The sequence below is a fragment of the Coturnix japonica genome, chromosome 5, assembly GCF_054131305.1.
Source record: "Coturnix japonica strain WE chromosome 5, WE-NBRP24, whole genome shotgun sequence".
NCBI classification, from domain to species: domain Eukaryota; kingdom Metazoa; phylum Chordata; class Aves; order Galliformes; family Phasianidae; genus Coturnix; species Coturnix japonica.
In genome coordinates this window covers 49,562,322-49,578,121 of record NC_140667.1, presented here as the reverse complement: position 1 = coordinate 49,578,121, position 15,800 = coordinate 49,562,322, and the positions used below count along the sequence as shown (strand labels likewise).

Sequence of the window (15,800 nt, the reverse complement as noted above, 5' to 3'; positions counted from 1 at the left end):
AACAACAGAGACATCACTGATAACTGAAAGGTGTAGTACATTATCACAATCCAGTAGGATACAAAAGTTGACGTAAACTGTCATATCTCCCAGGGAAAGAACAGTCTGGTTTATTTGTCAGTGTTACAATATGAGAAATTACTTCCCAAATGATAAATCCTCAAGAAAATGTGCTTGATGCTTTAGATATTTAGATGTTTTCCCCTTTTCAGTATGCTTCAGTCTTGTGTATGAGGTGGGAGTTAGTGTGAATGTTCATGGCACGTGTGTGATCGCAGCAAATACATAGTCAGCTGCATTCCTTTACTGGGGAGGCCATACTCAGTGAAGAGTAATTTGTAGGGACTTCTTGGCTTACAGGAAGGGTATTAGGTAAGTGTGTGGTTATATTGTTAAGTACTTTAAACAGAAATGTATATTCTGCTTCATTATGTCCTTAAGACTTGTGCCAAATCTTATGTGCTCTTACATGTCTGACATCTTGGCTCAAGTGCGGAACAGGTCTAAGAATTTGCGTTGCTGAAACTTGCACAGTCACTCTGCAGATGTGTGCGTAGAGCTGCTCTGACTTTGCAGGTCAGTGTACAGTCAGCCTGCTGCTTTTTGGTATGTCTCAGACTAACTGCTGCTCATTCTGTAGCTTCACTTCTTTTATAGGAAAGCTCATTTTATTTCTGTGCTCATATTGACGTTTCTTTGTTAGTCTGAAGAGGTCATCGTTAAATACGCTTCACTTAAAGGTTAATAAAATATTTTGCTCTGTATTCCTCCCTGATAAAGAGAGAAAGCAGGAATGATAGAGTGCCCTTAAGTTGGTGAACTTTAAATTGCTTTCTTTTTTTTTTGTGAGTTCTTATTACAAATGAGGAATATGATATTTGCTGAAGGCAATTTTCTTAATTTCTGCATATAGATGGAAATTAATTGAACCTCTGGTAAGGTTTCTCTAAGGTTCTCCTACTATTTCTTGCGGCCACTTTCCTTTATGTCTTTGTAGGGAAAAGTCACAAAACTTGCATGGCAGTCTGTGTTGTTCATCTAAATGACACAGCTCTTCTGTAGACTCGCATAGAAGAAAGTACTTTCTAGCTAACACACATCTGCTTCCTTCTCAGGTAACCCTGAATATCTGCCCCCTTTGCCTCTAGTTTTGTTTCTCCTCTTCTTCAAGAAAACCTGGGATATGTGGAGCTTCTGGAGTCAGGGCATTGGGCAAAACATGTGAGAACTGAGGCTAAGATGGCTTGTGTGCCACTTTGCTATTTTCATTTCTTAAGCCTTTCCCTTCCACAGCTCTGAATTTATTTAGGAACAGTTTTGGCATAGCTCTCTGGACGTAGCCATGTTTGCGTAAAGGACCAATCTGGTAAATGAGGGGATCGTTTATGTGGATGAAAAGTGCCATTCCAGATTGTCTGAAAGGTACAGCAACACCTGTGGCTTTCATCCTCTAGCAGGTTAGGGATTCAGACAGGAGCCTGCACTCACTTGTGCTGGAGGCTGCCCTTTGGTCATTTTTAGAAGTCTCAGGTCTAGACTGGTTTAGCAGGCATTTCAAAAAGCATTACTGTAAACTGCTTGATAGTACAGTTTTATACTGTAATTATCAGTCCATTATGGATGTCTCATGTCTCAGGATATTGATGTGAGCGTAAGACTGCTGATGAATGTTCCCATGTAAGAGAGCAAACTTGGTCAAAAGGCAGCGTGAAGAAAGCATCCTGCCTTATGCTGACACTTTCAAAAGCGAGTTGTGTTCAGAGTGAAAGTCTGCTTATGTCTCAGGCCTGGGATGTATAGTCCCTTATGCAAAAAAACCATGATTGATCGTGACAAACTGTGATTGCTCATCAATTCCTAAATGAGTGTGATTTTACAGTAGAGGAAACATGATTAATACTAGAAGTACCAAAACACTAACTTATCTCAAACACTCCATAATGATGAAGTATACAACTTAAATACAATTCTAAGGCCTTGCAGGGTTTATTCCAGCTCCAGAAAGTTCCACAAAGAGCTGAAATCACTGAATAGTTCAAGTCATCAAGGAAGAGATAATTCAGTTGCATGTAGTGACCTGACTTCTTTATACAGTCACTGAAAAATAAGTCATGTTTTATGTCTGAATTGTAGCTTTTTTTTAAACGCAATTATTCCTTTGCTTAACTAAGATTCTGCTAAAAATGAGTGCTTTACGACCTGAAAAATGACTGTGGTAAATGTTGATGCACGACCAACTTGTCAACGGGAAAATATATAGCTAAGGGCAGCTTTCCACTGCAGGGAAAACAGGCAGTAATTCCAGCTGTCATCTTTTTAGGAAAGAATAATTGAAGATGCAGGTGATTACAGGACTTCTTGCAAAAACAGAATTAAAAAGAAATTGCAAGAACATGCAGGCTGTACTTGGAAGTCCCTTAGGAGCACGTGGGAAGCAGCAAGTAAGTACTGCAGGACTAAGTGTTACAACAAAGGAACGGCGCGTTGCAATTCTCATGTGCCCCTTTTCAGTCTCTGATTGTGCAGGCTTCCAAAACAAGACGCTAAGGAAGAGTGGCTGATATTGTTTGATAAACACCAGAACAGTTTAATACTCACAGGAGAAAAAACAGCACTTAAGAGCACGATTTGCTTTTGTACCCAGCAATGTCTGCTACCACCCCTCTGCTTTGCTTGAAAGGGAGAAGGCACCTGTAGCTGTTCTTTGTGGCAAAACAGAATACTTCAGTTTTTCAATGATGTGTTTTCAAGCAAAACTTTCTACCATTTGGCTTTTTTTTTTCCTCTCTCTCTCTTTTTGGCTGGCATTAAATGTGTGGTTAATTAGTAGCTCATAGAGGCGTAACCAACAGAAAGAGCTGGTGAAACTCACGAGGCTCTGTGCACTCTTCTCCCTCCCTTTTGCCATGGGAGCGTGGCACGCCATGATTCCTCTGCAGTTCCTCTTCAATCAGCCAATTAATTGCACCCAAGTCTTGTAGCTGGGTGTGATTAGGAAATGATTTTTGAGGAGCGTGCAGGTGAAAGACCAGAAGAAAACTATTGTGCTGACTCCAGTAACTGGGATAAGATAGAGACATCTTTCAGTTTCCAGGCAGAAGACCAACTTCAATTAAAGCATTAGACGCAGAGTCAATTAATCACAGACGTAAATCCATAGGAAAGCAGTCTGCATCAGTTCCTGCCTTCTGGGGCTGTTACCAACCAGGTAAGAGGGGGGGAGCAGAGCCCAGCGCTCCTTGCAGATAGAGAGCCGGGTTTGGGGTGTGGTTATTCTGCCTCCTATAGAATTCAACGTGAAAGCCACAACGCTGCTTGTGTCCTGCTGTGTGATGGGAGACGAGTCAGACTGAAAGGCCGCGTTTGACTCATAAAGAATTCATGGTGTTAAGTCTTCTGTTCGCCTCTGGGTTTAAAGCAAAATGGGAGAGCACGGAGGACTTGTAGGACACGCTGTCCCTAGAGAAAATAGGGGCTGCTGTCAGCGTTAGATGGTGAATGGGGGTGGCCCCGTGTCCCTGTGGGGTTGGCCCTGCTGTGGGCCGGGCCTTTGGGGTTTTTGGTCCTGCTGGGGTTGATGACGGCCCCGACCCATCACTACGTGTAAAGTCAGGTGTTGAAATCGGCCTTGCACAAACAACGTGCCGCTGTCACTCGGTTACGCAAACGCTCACGGAGAGCAAATAGAACAGGGTTGTGAACGTGGCCAAAGCAGCTCTCGTTTGTAAAGGGAGAAAGAAATGGAAGTGAAAACCTAAGTAGTATCGAGCAGCGTTTGACGCAGCGTTATCACCGGGCCGACGGAGTCGTGGGAGCAGAAGCCCTCCTTTCAATAGGGCAACTGTGGTCAGCGACTTTATTTCACTTTATTTAGGTTTAATAATAGCAATAAAAGGAGAAAGAGACGCGGTGTCCGTGCAGAGCCCGGCAGCGCACGGTGCGGTTCGGGCCGGGTCCCAGCGCTCCCCACGTTAAGCGCTGCGTGCAGCCGAGCCGCGTGCCGCTCACGGGCCAATGAGAAAATGGTTGCTGGGCAGGTTATGACGGCCGCTGGCCAATAGGAAAGCGGCCCCCCTCCTCCTCTCACACACACGCACAGCCCGCCCCACCGCCACCGCTGTGGGTGCCGCGGGCGGAGGGAAGGGCGGAGCGGAGGCTGCCGGGGCCCGGCGGGGGTGGCGCCTCCTCCCGGTCGGAGTCCCAGCCCGGCCGGCAGGAGCGGGAGGGCACGGCAGGCAGGAGGCGACGGAACGGGGAGGGCAGCTCCACTGCCAGGTGAGGAGCCGGGCAGGGCCGGGCGGCGGCTCGAGGGGCTGAGGGAGGCGCCGAGAGGGGGCGGAACGGCCGAGCCGGGGGGATGGGGGGAGGTTGGAGCGATCGGTCGGAGCCCCTTGAAGGGAGCGAGAGGGACGGGAGGGGGGGAGACGGCGAGATACGGAGGGGAGACGGGAGGACGCGGGGTCGGAGCGAGCTGCCGCCGGGCCTGGGGCTGGAAGTTGGGCGCGTAGTTATAATTAGCAGAGCGGGGTCCGGCGGCGGCAGGAAGGGGGAGGAGAGCAACTTTGAGCTGCTCGGGGAGCACGGGGGCGGCTCCGGTTACGGCCGGGGGGAGGTGCAGGAAGTAGCGGAGCGGCACCCGCCTGCTGGCTGCCACAAAGGCCAAATGGTGGCGGCGCTGCGGGGACCGGGCCGTGCGGGAGCCAAACCCGCTGCTTCATCCTGCTGTGTGTGGTGTAAGATCGGAACAGAGGAACCTCCCCTCTTCATGCTGCCCCTCCGTGAGATCCTGCAGGGGAAACCTCTGCAGGTTCTGTTTCTGCTGTAACCTCAACAGTGAAAGGCAATTCTTCAGTGTGTGTAATAAAAAGAGTTAAATTTGGTAACTCCTTGGACTCTGGCTCCAGCAAATGGTTGGACTTGCTGAAATAGGGGGAAGTTCTTCACTAGGAGAGTGGTTAGGCCCTGGAACAGGCTGCCCAGGGAGGTTGTGGATGCCCCGTCCTTGGAGGTGTTCAAGACCAGGTTGGACGGGGCCCTGGGCAACCTGATCTAGTAAAGGTGTATGTTTGGTGGCCCTGCCAGGCAGGGGGGTTGGAACTACATGATCCTTGAGGTCCCTTCCAACCCGGGTCATTCTGTGATTCGGTGAAATACAGTGGATGGAGCTCTGGGCCTTTCTTATCCTGAATCTGAAACTTTTAAACGTTGGGGCATATTTGTTAGCTTGTTTTTAATGGGATGTTTAATACTGAGAAGGTTTTGCACTCTGTCCTTTTGTATTTGGTTTGTAGGAAATGCAGGCAGTGAAGGTACTTCCCCCACCCGTCATGACTTAGCAGGTACACGGCAGTAGATCACCATGTTGACCTTTTAAGCTGTTCTTACAGCGAAACAAGAAAAAAGACCGTGACTTATTTGTCTCATTTTTTAATTGTTTATAACGTTGGTCTAATCATGATTCATTCACTGGTACAGGTTGCCAAGAGAGGCTGTCGATGCCCTGTCCTTGGAAGCATTCAAGGCCAGGCTGGATGGGGCTGTGAGCAACCTGCTCTAGGGGGAGGTGGCCTTGACTATAGCAGGGAGGTGGAACTAAGTGATCTTAAAGGTCCCTTCCAGCCCAAACCTTCCTTCATAAGGAAGTCAGCTTCTAGAAGGAGGAGGGCAGTATTGCTGTACTTACTACTGAGGTTGCATGGAGAATGATCAGCCACGAGCACCTCTCTGCTGTTTCACTGCACCTTTTCAGTTCCAAGAACCTGTGAATGGAAGAGCTCTTTAGTAGCATCAGGCTCGGGGTTGCTGTCTAAAATCACATGTGTTCATTTACTGCTATCTGGCTAAGTACAGTACTGGCTTTAACTACATATTATTTTAAGCAGTGAGAGTAGCGTTTGAACTGTTGTTCTTTAAATACAGTCCTCCATGATCATCTCTTGGATCTTTTGGTAACTTTGTGAAGTAGTTGGAATACTGTAGGTGGGCATCTGTACGTATGTGTGCATACACAACAAACACATTAAGTACAGTGTGGAGGGTAGGCTGCCAGCCTTCATAAGGGCATTACTTCTTAGAACTAAGGAACTTGGGCTCTCCAGGTGGAGCTGAGACCACAAGAACACGGATCATAAATACTTCAGCATGTCCCAGCCTCCTCCTCAGATCACTGGCACTTCAGCCTTTTCGTGTCTCCCCGAGTTTCCAGTCTTTGGCCTAATCCACGATTTAATCCGTGTGGTCTGTTGGCAAACTGCAGATGCTGCTTTATCAGGGTTGTGACGAGAATGATGCTCTGCTGGTTGCATGCAGTCCTGGGACATCCTGCCTGTTATGGTTAATTCTGGGGTTAACTCTGAAACATGCTTCACAATTCTCCCGATGTGTGATTTCTGATATTATTGCAATAGGAAGGCAATGTTCAGTAACCCGAAGTTAGCAGTGCATGTTCTTACCCCAAAGCCCAGCACCTTCAGTGCTCTCCTGGAGGATCAATGCTCTGTTGTCATGTCATAGATGAGTACATGGATTGATTTGCGAGCTTAATATTTCTGGTTTGAAAATATCATAGCAATTAATATTTATTTCTCACGTTTTTCTCTTTCAGTCACATCATCCTACCTCTGTGGATGGCCTGGACCCCTGAATAGCTGGAGGCTCATTGGATGACCACACTTTATGCAAAATCCGGAATCTTCCTGCCTGGACTCCTCTCTCTTTTCTAAGGGTATCTACTTATATATTTTTCAGTCATACCTTCTGATCATATCCCGTGTTCTGATAATCAGCTGTAGGTGTTATTTTTGTGGGGTAGAATGATAAACTGAATAATAAAGTATAATATTGGGGTATATGGTCTAAAGTGAAGTGCTTTAGGCATTATTTAGGCGTGCAGATTTGACATAGGTAATAAGCTGTTACATTTGTTATTAATGGATCTACATCTAGATCGCTATAACCCTATAATACGTCAGTATTAAGTAGGTGAATAGATTCAGTATCTCTTAATTGAAGTAAAAGATCATGTAAGAAAAGAGGGTTGAGAGTCTTCTTGTCCAGATGAAACATTGTGCCCTGAAACTTAGACAGTGTGGTGTAGCTTCTAAAGCAAAGCTCTTATCAGTCCCAGTGAAGGGAGTAGGGAACTTAGGAAGATGTCCTCCAAATGTAGGAATTAGTATCAGACATAATTAGACATAATATAAATAGATGGGAGGTTGCCTCCATCTGAATTCTAAACTGAGGTAAAACTTGCACTTGAGTGCTTTGTAAACAGAATTGCAGTCTCTCAAATATTACTGTACAGTAGATATTTGTTCCGTTTCCACAAATAGTGAAGGGACAGTGGGAAGGTTATGAATTGCACACAGTAATTCTGGGCTTAGCTCAGTCTTCCTCTCACTTCTTTCCTATTCTTAATTAATAAATACTTTTCAGCCTATTTTTATTTTCAGGATACAGGAAAAGATGCTAGGTGCATCCATGTGTGGGGTGTTCTATTTTCATTGGTTGGCTGGTTGGTTTTTAAGTCTAAACAGTGGCACGTCTTGGTTCTGGTTACCGGAGTCATAGCAGAAAGACTTTGGTGTTACAGATCAGGATTTCGTGACCGAAAGTTGACCTCAGTTCTCACTTCTTTGAGCAGCTCGGTTCTGGCTATTGCTAACTCCTGTAAAGAGGTTGTTACATAGGACTTTAGGTATGGGAGTAAGCTGGTAGGACCGCACTCCTCCCTATATGTACATTTTTAGCCACCTCTTGCAGTTACTCATCTTGGCTAAAACGGGGCAGGGTGGGGAGGAGGGGACTTAAATACGTCTTTGTGTGTTTTAGAGTGTGTTCTCATCTGGGTTACTTTCTTACTCTCAAGTCTTTTAAGGCATTTAATCCTCCCACCCCTGCTTCCTCTTAATTTTCAGTCGCAGCCAGGATGTGGCTGTGTGTGGATCTCTGGCAGCTCAGATAGGCTGCCCTGTGTAGTCTGTTGACAGCTTACTGTGTTACGTAAGTCATGTTGAAGTGATCAGTGTTAAGTCCAGATGGGGGGAAAGGATTTATGCTGTTAACTGTACCTTCAGTATTACCTTTTTCCTTTGCAGCTTCTGATAGACGCAATACTAGCCATGACTCCACCCACCACTTAATTAAAACTTAATGAAGCTGTGTTGCCTGTGCTCGAACATACATGTGGTAGGAGAAAAGGTATCATTAGAACCAGTAAGCAGCACACATTGAATAGTTCAGGGAGATTTCCATTGGCTGCCAGGGTGTTTGTCTTCGTTTGTGTTTCCTGCAGATGGATTCGTGCTTATGGAATGTGCCTGTGGAAGGAGGGCAGGAAATCAGGTTATCAGTCAGCTTTAGTCAGTCACTATCAGAAGTCTGCTATCCAAAGAGATTTCAGGCTGGCTTTATGTTTGCTGTTTCGGATGGTTATGATCCAGAGGAGACTCTGAAAGAGAATTACCGACATTATAAATAGCGAGGAGTCTCTAATTTTGATGTGAATTCAAGGCAGTGCATTTGTCCTACTGGAAACTAGGCAGGCAGCTTTCACTTAGGAGGTGCTTACATCTGTTCAAATCTAATAATTCCCTCACGAGAAACAGTCATTTATCACCCAAGACAGATTAAGGCTGAAAAACATAACACTGTCTGCAGGAGAAGAATTAAGCAGGTTTGAATTTAATGATAACCTCAGGAGAGAAGCCAGAAGGGACTGGTGATGGGGAAATAATTCGGACCTCCTGCGTGGTGCAGGCCAAGCACTCTATTGGCGATCTAGGCATTTAAGCCTGTTCAGTGGTAACAATAATTCTTGTGTAGCTAACTGCAGTGCTGCTTTTCTGCATGACAAGTTTGTGTTTGTGCAGTTTTGACTTACCAGCCAGACTCTGTGTGTTGCTCACCTTGCTCTTAAAATGTCTTGGGAGGGAAGAAGAAATATAGTGGTAGTTTGCCTACGTAGAAGTAATTGAGAGTTTTCACGTGCTGTGTTCTTTGTGGCTGTTTCCAGCTGTACTTCCTAACCATGTGTCAGTGGCAGCTGCACTGCACTCTCAGACCCCGTGACAGATGGAGCTGTGTTTTTCATCTGAAATGGTGGCACGAGTCCTGCATTGTCTGTGACACGTTGCAATGTGAATTTTTCTTGGTAGCCTGGAATGTTTCTTCAGAGTAACTGCAAGCTCTGAGCAGGCCTATGTGTTCGCTGCTCTCTGCAGATCTGCCAACCCATAACGTGCCTCTTCTCTCCCAAGTTTTTTTCCAGCTCGGGTACAGTGTAGGATTACAGGGCATGGAGGCTTCTGCTCATCTTAGCAGGGAGGAGTTGCTATTAAATGGACTCCGTGGAACTGGAAGTAAATGAGGAGCGTGCTGTCGGGGGCAGAATTTCTATAGGTGACATAGATGGAGAGTTTGGCACTACTAAACATTGAATTCACTTTGTTTCCTTTTGCACAAAATAACTTCAATTAATGAGTATTCTGCCCTAAATGGGCCGTGGCTCTGTTTGCATTGCTGTAATGAGAGAAGATGAGAAAACATCGGCCAGTTTGTTGAGACACTGCGTTCCTTATTGAACCTTTGTGTTTTTTTCCCACCATAACAAAAGACTCTAAAAGTTGAATCACTGAACTTCATAACGTTAAGAGTGGCTGACAGTGCTATCAGGAAGGGGTGTTTGGTTGTGATTTTTGGTTTGGAGGTGTGTGTTTAAACACACAGTGCTACAAGAGGACAAATCACGTGTGAGGACAGAGCAGTTTGTTAAGAATATGACCCTGTCGGAAATTCTTATGCTAAAAAGTAAAGCAAAAGGCCTGATAAAATGTGGATTAGCTGGTAACAAAGGGACTTTGTATCTTTTGTAGGTCAGCAGCTGAGTATGTTTGACAAGAAATTTCATGTCTCCTGTAGCAACCACACCACTGGTCACTTCTAAATCCACTGTGCTGCTTCCACTCTGCTTTTTATTCATCAGAGACGCATCCTTGCAATTATGCAAAAATCAAACTGATCAGGCAGAATTAATGAAATCCATAGGACTAGGTTAAAATAATAATAAACAGAAAATTTGCACGTTTGAGATGTTAGAGATTAAGATTACTAACAGCTGTAAAGTGGCAAAACCAAGTATTCTGAGTGTATGAACCATCAGAATTGCTGTTCCACGTGTGCTCTGTAGTTTGTTCCTTTGTGAATAGGTAGAGTAGAAAGTGGGGGGAAAAAAACCCAACACAGCTAATATGTGGTGTGTGGGAAGGACGGTGCTTAGCAGACACAGAGCTGGTTTGATGTGTGCTTTTGTTCCTTAGAGGAAGGCTATGTGGACATGCCTTAGGTTGCACAGCCTTCACTGCTATTTAAAATGGAGAGTTAGTGATTTCTTTGTGATTTTTCAGTATTAGGCAGATGCTGTTTCTTCACAGTATGTCATGCATTGGTCTATCTAGTAACAGCTTGATTGTAAGGGCCTGTTTAACTTGCAGTTTTGCTTGGTTTGTGTGTGTTGTTACCAGTTGCAGGCAGTATTGCTGATAGTTGCACAGGCGATGCCTATCATGTGTACGTGCACATCCCCTTTTAATATTTGGTACTTGAACTTTGTACATGGATTGGTGCTGATTTTGTTGTAGCTGAGTGCTCAGTTCTGCCTGGCTCTGTTTGTTTCAGACGGAGTGCAGGGCTGGGGGCAGTATTTTTGTGTGTTTCTAACTGAGAAGCACACGCTGCCTGCTCACTTTCTGTTCCTCCTGAGGAGCTGAGTTCTCCAGCAGCCTCATCCAGGCACATGAACGTAGCCATGGAGCCCTGCAGTGCTTCCTGCAAATCTGGAGAAATCCCAGAAGTAAAAGAGGCTTTATCCTGCTGCCATCTCCTTGTCCCCAAAAGTCTAGCAGCTGGCAGCTGCAGCCATCAGCTGAGCTGCTGCTGGCAGTGCCCAGTGCTCACATGAAAAGGAAGCTGGGAGGCCCTGTGCGGTGTCTGGATCTTTGTATGTTCAGAGTCTGCCCTTAATCTGCCACTGAGCTGCTAATGTATAATTGCTTAGTTTTTTAAAATTGTTTCAGAGTGAGGTCCCAGTGTTCCTTGAGCACATCAAGATGTGTGTAATTGGTATTTTACAAGTGTTTACTGCTCATGGTGTACTGCTAAAATTCTATGTGAAAGATTCCTGCTGGATATCCATAGCGCTAGGTTGGTAGCAGGTTGTGATCCAGTAACCATGAGCACTGGTAACGATCCCTTGAGCTGTGGGACAGCCAAGTTGCCTCTCACCCCTTAGTTAATCTGCTAAGCAACATTTCATGTCAGACAGATGTAAGAATTTCAACTTCATTAATGAATCTCATATGCTGTATAATTTTAACGGTCGAGGTTAGAAAACACAGATAACCTATTAAAGTTTGTATTACCATAGTAGAATTGAAAGTAAACCTTAAAAACAGGAATTAAAAACAGGAGTTTAGAAGTTCTTAGGCTGCTTTTTGGACAGCAGTTACTGTATTTCTAATGTTTTCTCCTTTGAATCAATGCAGTTGGAAGGTGCATCTTCTGAATTAAATTATCTTATGTAGGATTTGATACTGTCTGTCAGTGTTGTACTGCATTAGAATTTTAAGTCAACTGTTACATTGCTGTGGACTTTTGAAGGTGCCTGTTGAGATCTTACAGAGGTGACCTTTTTGCCCAAGGTTAATTCAGACTTCTTCTCTTTCAGGTTCATGTTGGGGAGAGGCCTAAAACGCAAACTGAGTGACTATGAGGAGAACATGGCTGGTCTCTCTAGTGCCTTCGATTCCAGTCGAAATCTGCCATATCCGGTTAAGAGGCAGCTGGTGCTTAACATGTGCCTCACCAAGCTACAGACTTACAAAATGCTGGTGGAACCGAACTTGCACCGCTCTGTCCTCATAGCCAACACGGTGCGGCAGATTCAAGAGGAAATGAGACAGGAGAGTAATCAGCAGGCAGTTACCGTCTGCGCTGGCATTACTCCTAGTTCTCCCAATTACACAGGGTTGGAGTCATCTGGGATTTCCCTACAGCTGCCTTCAGGTATTAGTCAGCAAGAGTCTAACTGTTGTGACTTGAGGTCTGCAGAGGACCCGATTGAAAATAGCCTGCTGATAGTTTCAGATGATGATATGTCGTCTGCTATTTCATCTATTCTGAAGGATTTGGACTTTGTAGAAGATATAAGCCCACCTACTTGTCTGGTTCCAACTGGAGACGACCAGCCCAAGTTTCCAGAAAATCCCAGTCTAAAACTAGAAGACGACAGACCGGATTTGAAGGGAGCCGAATGCGTGTTTGGTTCCTTTGAGATTTCCAATTCAACCAGCTACTTGAAGGATCTGGCAATAGATGACATTTTTGAAGATATCGATACTTCGATGTACGATTCAGACTTCTGTTGCCCCCCTCTGATGTCGCCCAGACCAACACCTCTTGCTACAGAAGAACCATTGAAGACCTTTCCGACTTGTAATTCTTCTTCGGCAAACAACATTCAAATATGTAGAACAGATCTGAGTGAGTTGGACCACATCATGGAGATTCTGGTTGGATCCTGATATTTGTTTTACCCAAAGATACTTTTTGACTGCCGCTTTCATTTGGTTTCAGGATAAAAGCCACTGGAAACATTGTAAAGAATTATTTAAAACACAGCTTAAAAACAACTTGTCCGTAGTGAGGTGTCCGAAATAATTCCAAAACTCATAAACCTGGGAGGTGGCAGTCCTTTTTTTTGTTGTTGTTTTAAGAAATATTTATTTATCAGAACTGTGCAATCATCTTTTTTCCCTCCAGGGTACATGTGGAACAATAGGCACATACCCTTATCACCCTTCATGCCTCTTTCAATAAACTTTTTTACGTGCAATTTTTAATTTGTCAGAAGAATTTACATGCAAAACAAATTTCATATGAGATGATCTTTTACAAAGCCTCCACTTTATTTTTAATATCAGAGTCTATGCCGCATCAGCGTACGTCAAGTTGCGTAGTTGGATTGAACAGATGCAGACACATGACTAGAGATGGGTATATTTTAAAAATGAGACAACGCTTTGCTTTCTTTTGGTCGGAAAAGCAGATCAAGACACTTGTCAACAAAGTCTCTTGCATTTTCTAAAGCATTCAGAACTATTTATTTTTGTAAATTTTATAGTCTTTCTACATTTTACTACGTTATTTCATCATAGTTCAGATATAATGGACTTCTAGTTGGATGTGTTTAGCACTACCTCTGAGCTGAAATGCTTTAACTCTTTCCAGTGCTTCGTCTAAGACTGCAGATCCTTTTGTTTCTATTGGGTATTTTTTTCTGGGGGAAAGTACTTCTAACTCATCAAGCTGATCCTCTGACAGTGACCCGGCTGACCGGTGAAATCAAGGGTATTCGATGTTGAAAAACTTTTTTTTAAGTATTTGCAAATGTAATTTATATGTAGATTGTGCAATTTAACATTTTTCTGTCAGTATTATGTGCTTAGATTTGGAATAATCTTGGCGTTCTTTGAATTAAAACTTAATATGTACAGGTAGCTTTTTAATCTCTTTTGGGAAACACTGTCCTCCAACCTTGCTTTCACTACAAAGTTTAAGATGATTTTTTTATGTGCAATATTATTTAAAAGAGATCCACGTTCGTATACCTGGCATTGTAGAAAAAAACGCTTCAAACTTAAAACTCGTAGCACCTTTGGAGGATCCTCGAGGAGTCAGCGTCGCTGTATCCTTTGAGAGACAAAGCTGAGAACGCTTCTCGCTGCACCAGTGCTGTTCTGAATGCTCCTGAGACGCTCACGATGACACGGTGCTGTGGGAGCTCAGGGGCTGCCTGTGTGCTTCCAAAGCGTTCTGGCGGTTGCTAATGATTCTTATGCTGCAGATTGTACTGAAGGATGGGGGAAAGGGGTTTGTGTGCGTGTGGCAGGTGTGTATATAAGTATCGCTAAGCGCACTCGTTAACTGAAGATGAGATTTGCAGCTATTTTTCTGTAAGGCAGTTTGGCTACCGTGTTTCAGCTTGAACTGAGGTCTGTATTGATCCTTGCTATTGTCTTCTGAAGTACACACTTGCACACTAGTGGGTTTTTTTTTGGGGGGGGGGGGAGTTTTGTTTGTTGTTGTTTTTTTTTAACGATAGAACTTTTACTTTGCTCTTGAAAGCTGCAGCACCTGTCTCATAAGAAAATTTGTAGTGGTAAAAGCTTTGCTTTGGTTTTATTTTTTTTGTTTCGTTTTGGTTTTGTTCTGCTGGGACTCTAAACGAACGGGGCACATGCAGAGAAAGAAAACGCTGCCCGTGTGTTGCATCTCAAAAGTTGGAGCCCTGGCCCTGCTGAAGGGGCCGTGATGTCACCTTCTGTTTTTTAGTCTTAACTGATGCTGTAGCACACCTACCTTGTGCAGAGATCTCCATTTCTTACTGTGACTGTTCGGGTTAACAGTGAGCTGCCAATACAGTTTGGTATCCCAGACCAGTGGAGAACCAGTTCAGGTCACATCCTCACAGCCATCTGGGTTGTTCAGCAACCGAAGGGTATAAATGTATTTATATGCATATAATGTATTGATTCTAATATAAAACTTCTGATCTAAAGTATTTTGAATTGCTGGATAAAGGGATTTGTTTGAAGAGTGTATAAGTAGTTCTTGAAGAGGTACAGCTTCAGAATGTACACAGATTGTGCATTGTGTATAGACTACTCTGGCTTTTCCTCAGCCTCTACTTTTGTATTAAAGATATGCCTGAATAAATCCTTGAAATATTAAGGGCCTTCTGCACTGTGATGAAGCAGAGTTATGGTTAGAAATGTCTTTAAATTCAGTGATGAGGAATAAAACGAAAAGAACTGCATTTAATTTCTTCTTGCATTTGAAAATACGGAATGTTACTATGCAGTAAAGGTATTTTGGTATGAAAATTATATCATGTAGCAAATAGCTAACAGTTAATAAATCCGCTCACCTTGCAGCCCCCACAGGGAGGCTTGCTTTGCAGCATTTACATGCTACAAGATTTTTGTACACTTCAGACGTAGATTAAATTGTTGCTACGTTTCATCAGCAGTACAAGATGTGATTTCTGTTTGATCACTTGCCACAAAGCTCTGTTTCTAATTGATTGCTTGCATCACAGTGCCAAGACCGTAAGCTGGTATGTAATGCAGTTGGGTTATGTATGGAATTATGTGCAAAGGGAAGTTTGATTATTATTATTATTATTATTATTCTTTTTTAATATGCACAAACTAATTTTAAAATCCTTCCATGTAAAATGAAGTTAGAGGCTAGTTGTGGTGGACCTATTTATTGTATGTTTGGAAATAAAAGCCACAGTTTTGCAGTTTAACCATTTATATTTCAAAGCCTTCAGTATTTCTTTTCTAAACAAGCGACCTTGCCACTCACTCTTCAGTCATCCCTCTGCATTCAAAGATGTGACCTTTTTCCATAGGTGTCTACTGCAGACTGCACCAATGACTTCAAGTGTTAACCGCTCACTGCTGAAGAGTGGGGATCCCTCATCTTAATGATGACTGCAGCTGATATGTGAGGCACTTCTCCTGCCTGTTGCCCTGGAGGAGGCTGAGCACAGCCTGAACAATGTGAGTCTAGAGCTGACTTCCCAGAGATGTCCTTTTGGGCTCCAAGGGCACTGCAGCAGCATAGACCCACTCACATGGTGAGTCCTGAAACTCACTAATAGCAAAGCTGCCTTCGTGAAGGTGCAGCATATTAAGGCGATGAAGGAATTGGATCATGCTGAGACTTTAGTGTGAGGT

General features: G+C 43.9%; 1 protein-coding gene across 2 annotated transcripts; it reads left to right on the top strand.

Annotated features, from left to right (window-relative positions):
* Window positions 1–2,887: 2,887 nt before the first annotated feature.
* Window positions 2,888–15,374, top strand: LOC107315323 (SERTA domain-containing protein 2-like). 2 transcript variants are annotated; one of them, XM_015865579.3, is made up of 3 exons: window positions 2,888–3,208; window positions 6,605–6,724; window positions 11,723–15,374. In XM_015865579.3, exon 3 carries the CDS (start codon window positions 11,727–11,729, stop codon window positions 12,576–12,578), a length of 852 nt encoding a protein of 283 aa, XP_015721065.2. In that variant the 5' UTR covers window positions 2,888–3,208; window positions 6,605–6,724; window positions 11,723–11,726; the 3' UTR covers window positions 12,579–15,374. The 2 variants fall into 2 exon arrangements, with proteins under 2 accessions (XP_015721065.2, XP_015721064.2); XM_015865578.3 differs by lacking the exon at window positions 2,888–3,208 and adding an exon at window positions 4,078–4,275.
* The last annotated feature ends 426 nt before the right edge of the window (window positions 15,375–15,800 follow it).

Excerpts from the sequence above, each read along its gene's own strand:
- LOC107315323 (XM_015865579.3), top strand. The coding sequence starts at position 11,727 with ATGTTGGGGAGAGGCCTAAAACGCAAACTGAGTGACTATGAGGAGAAC.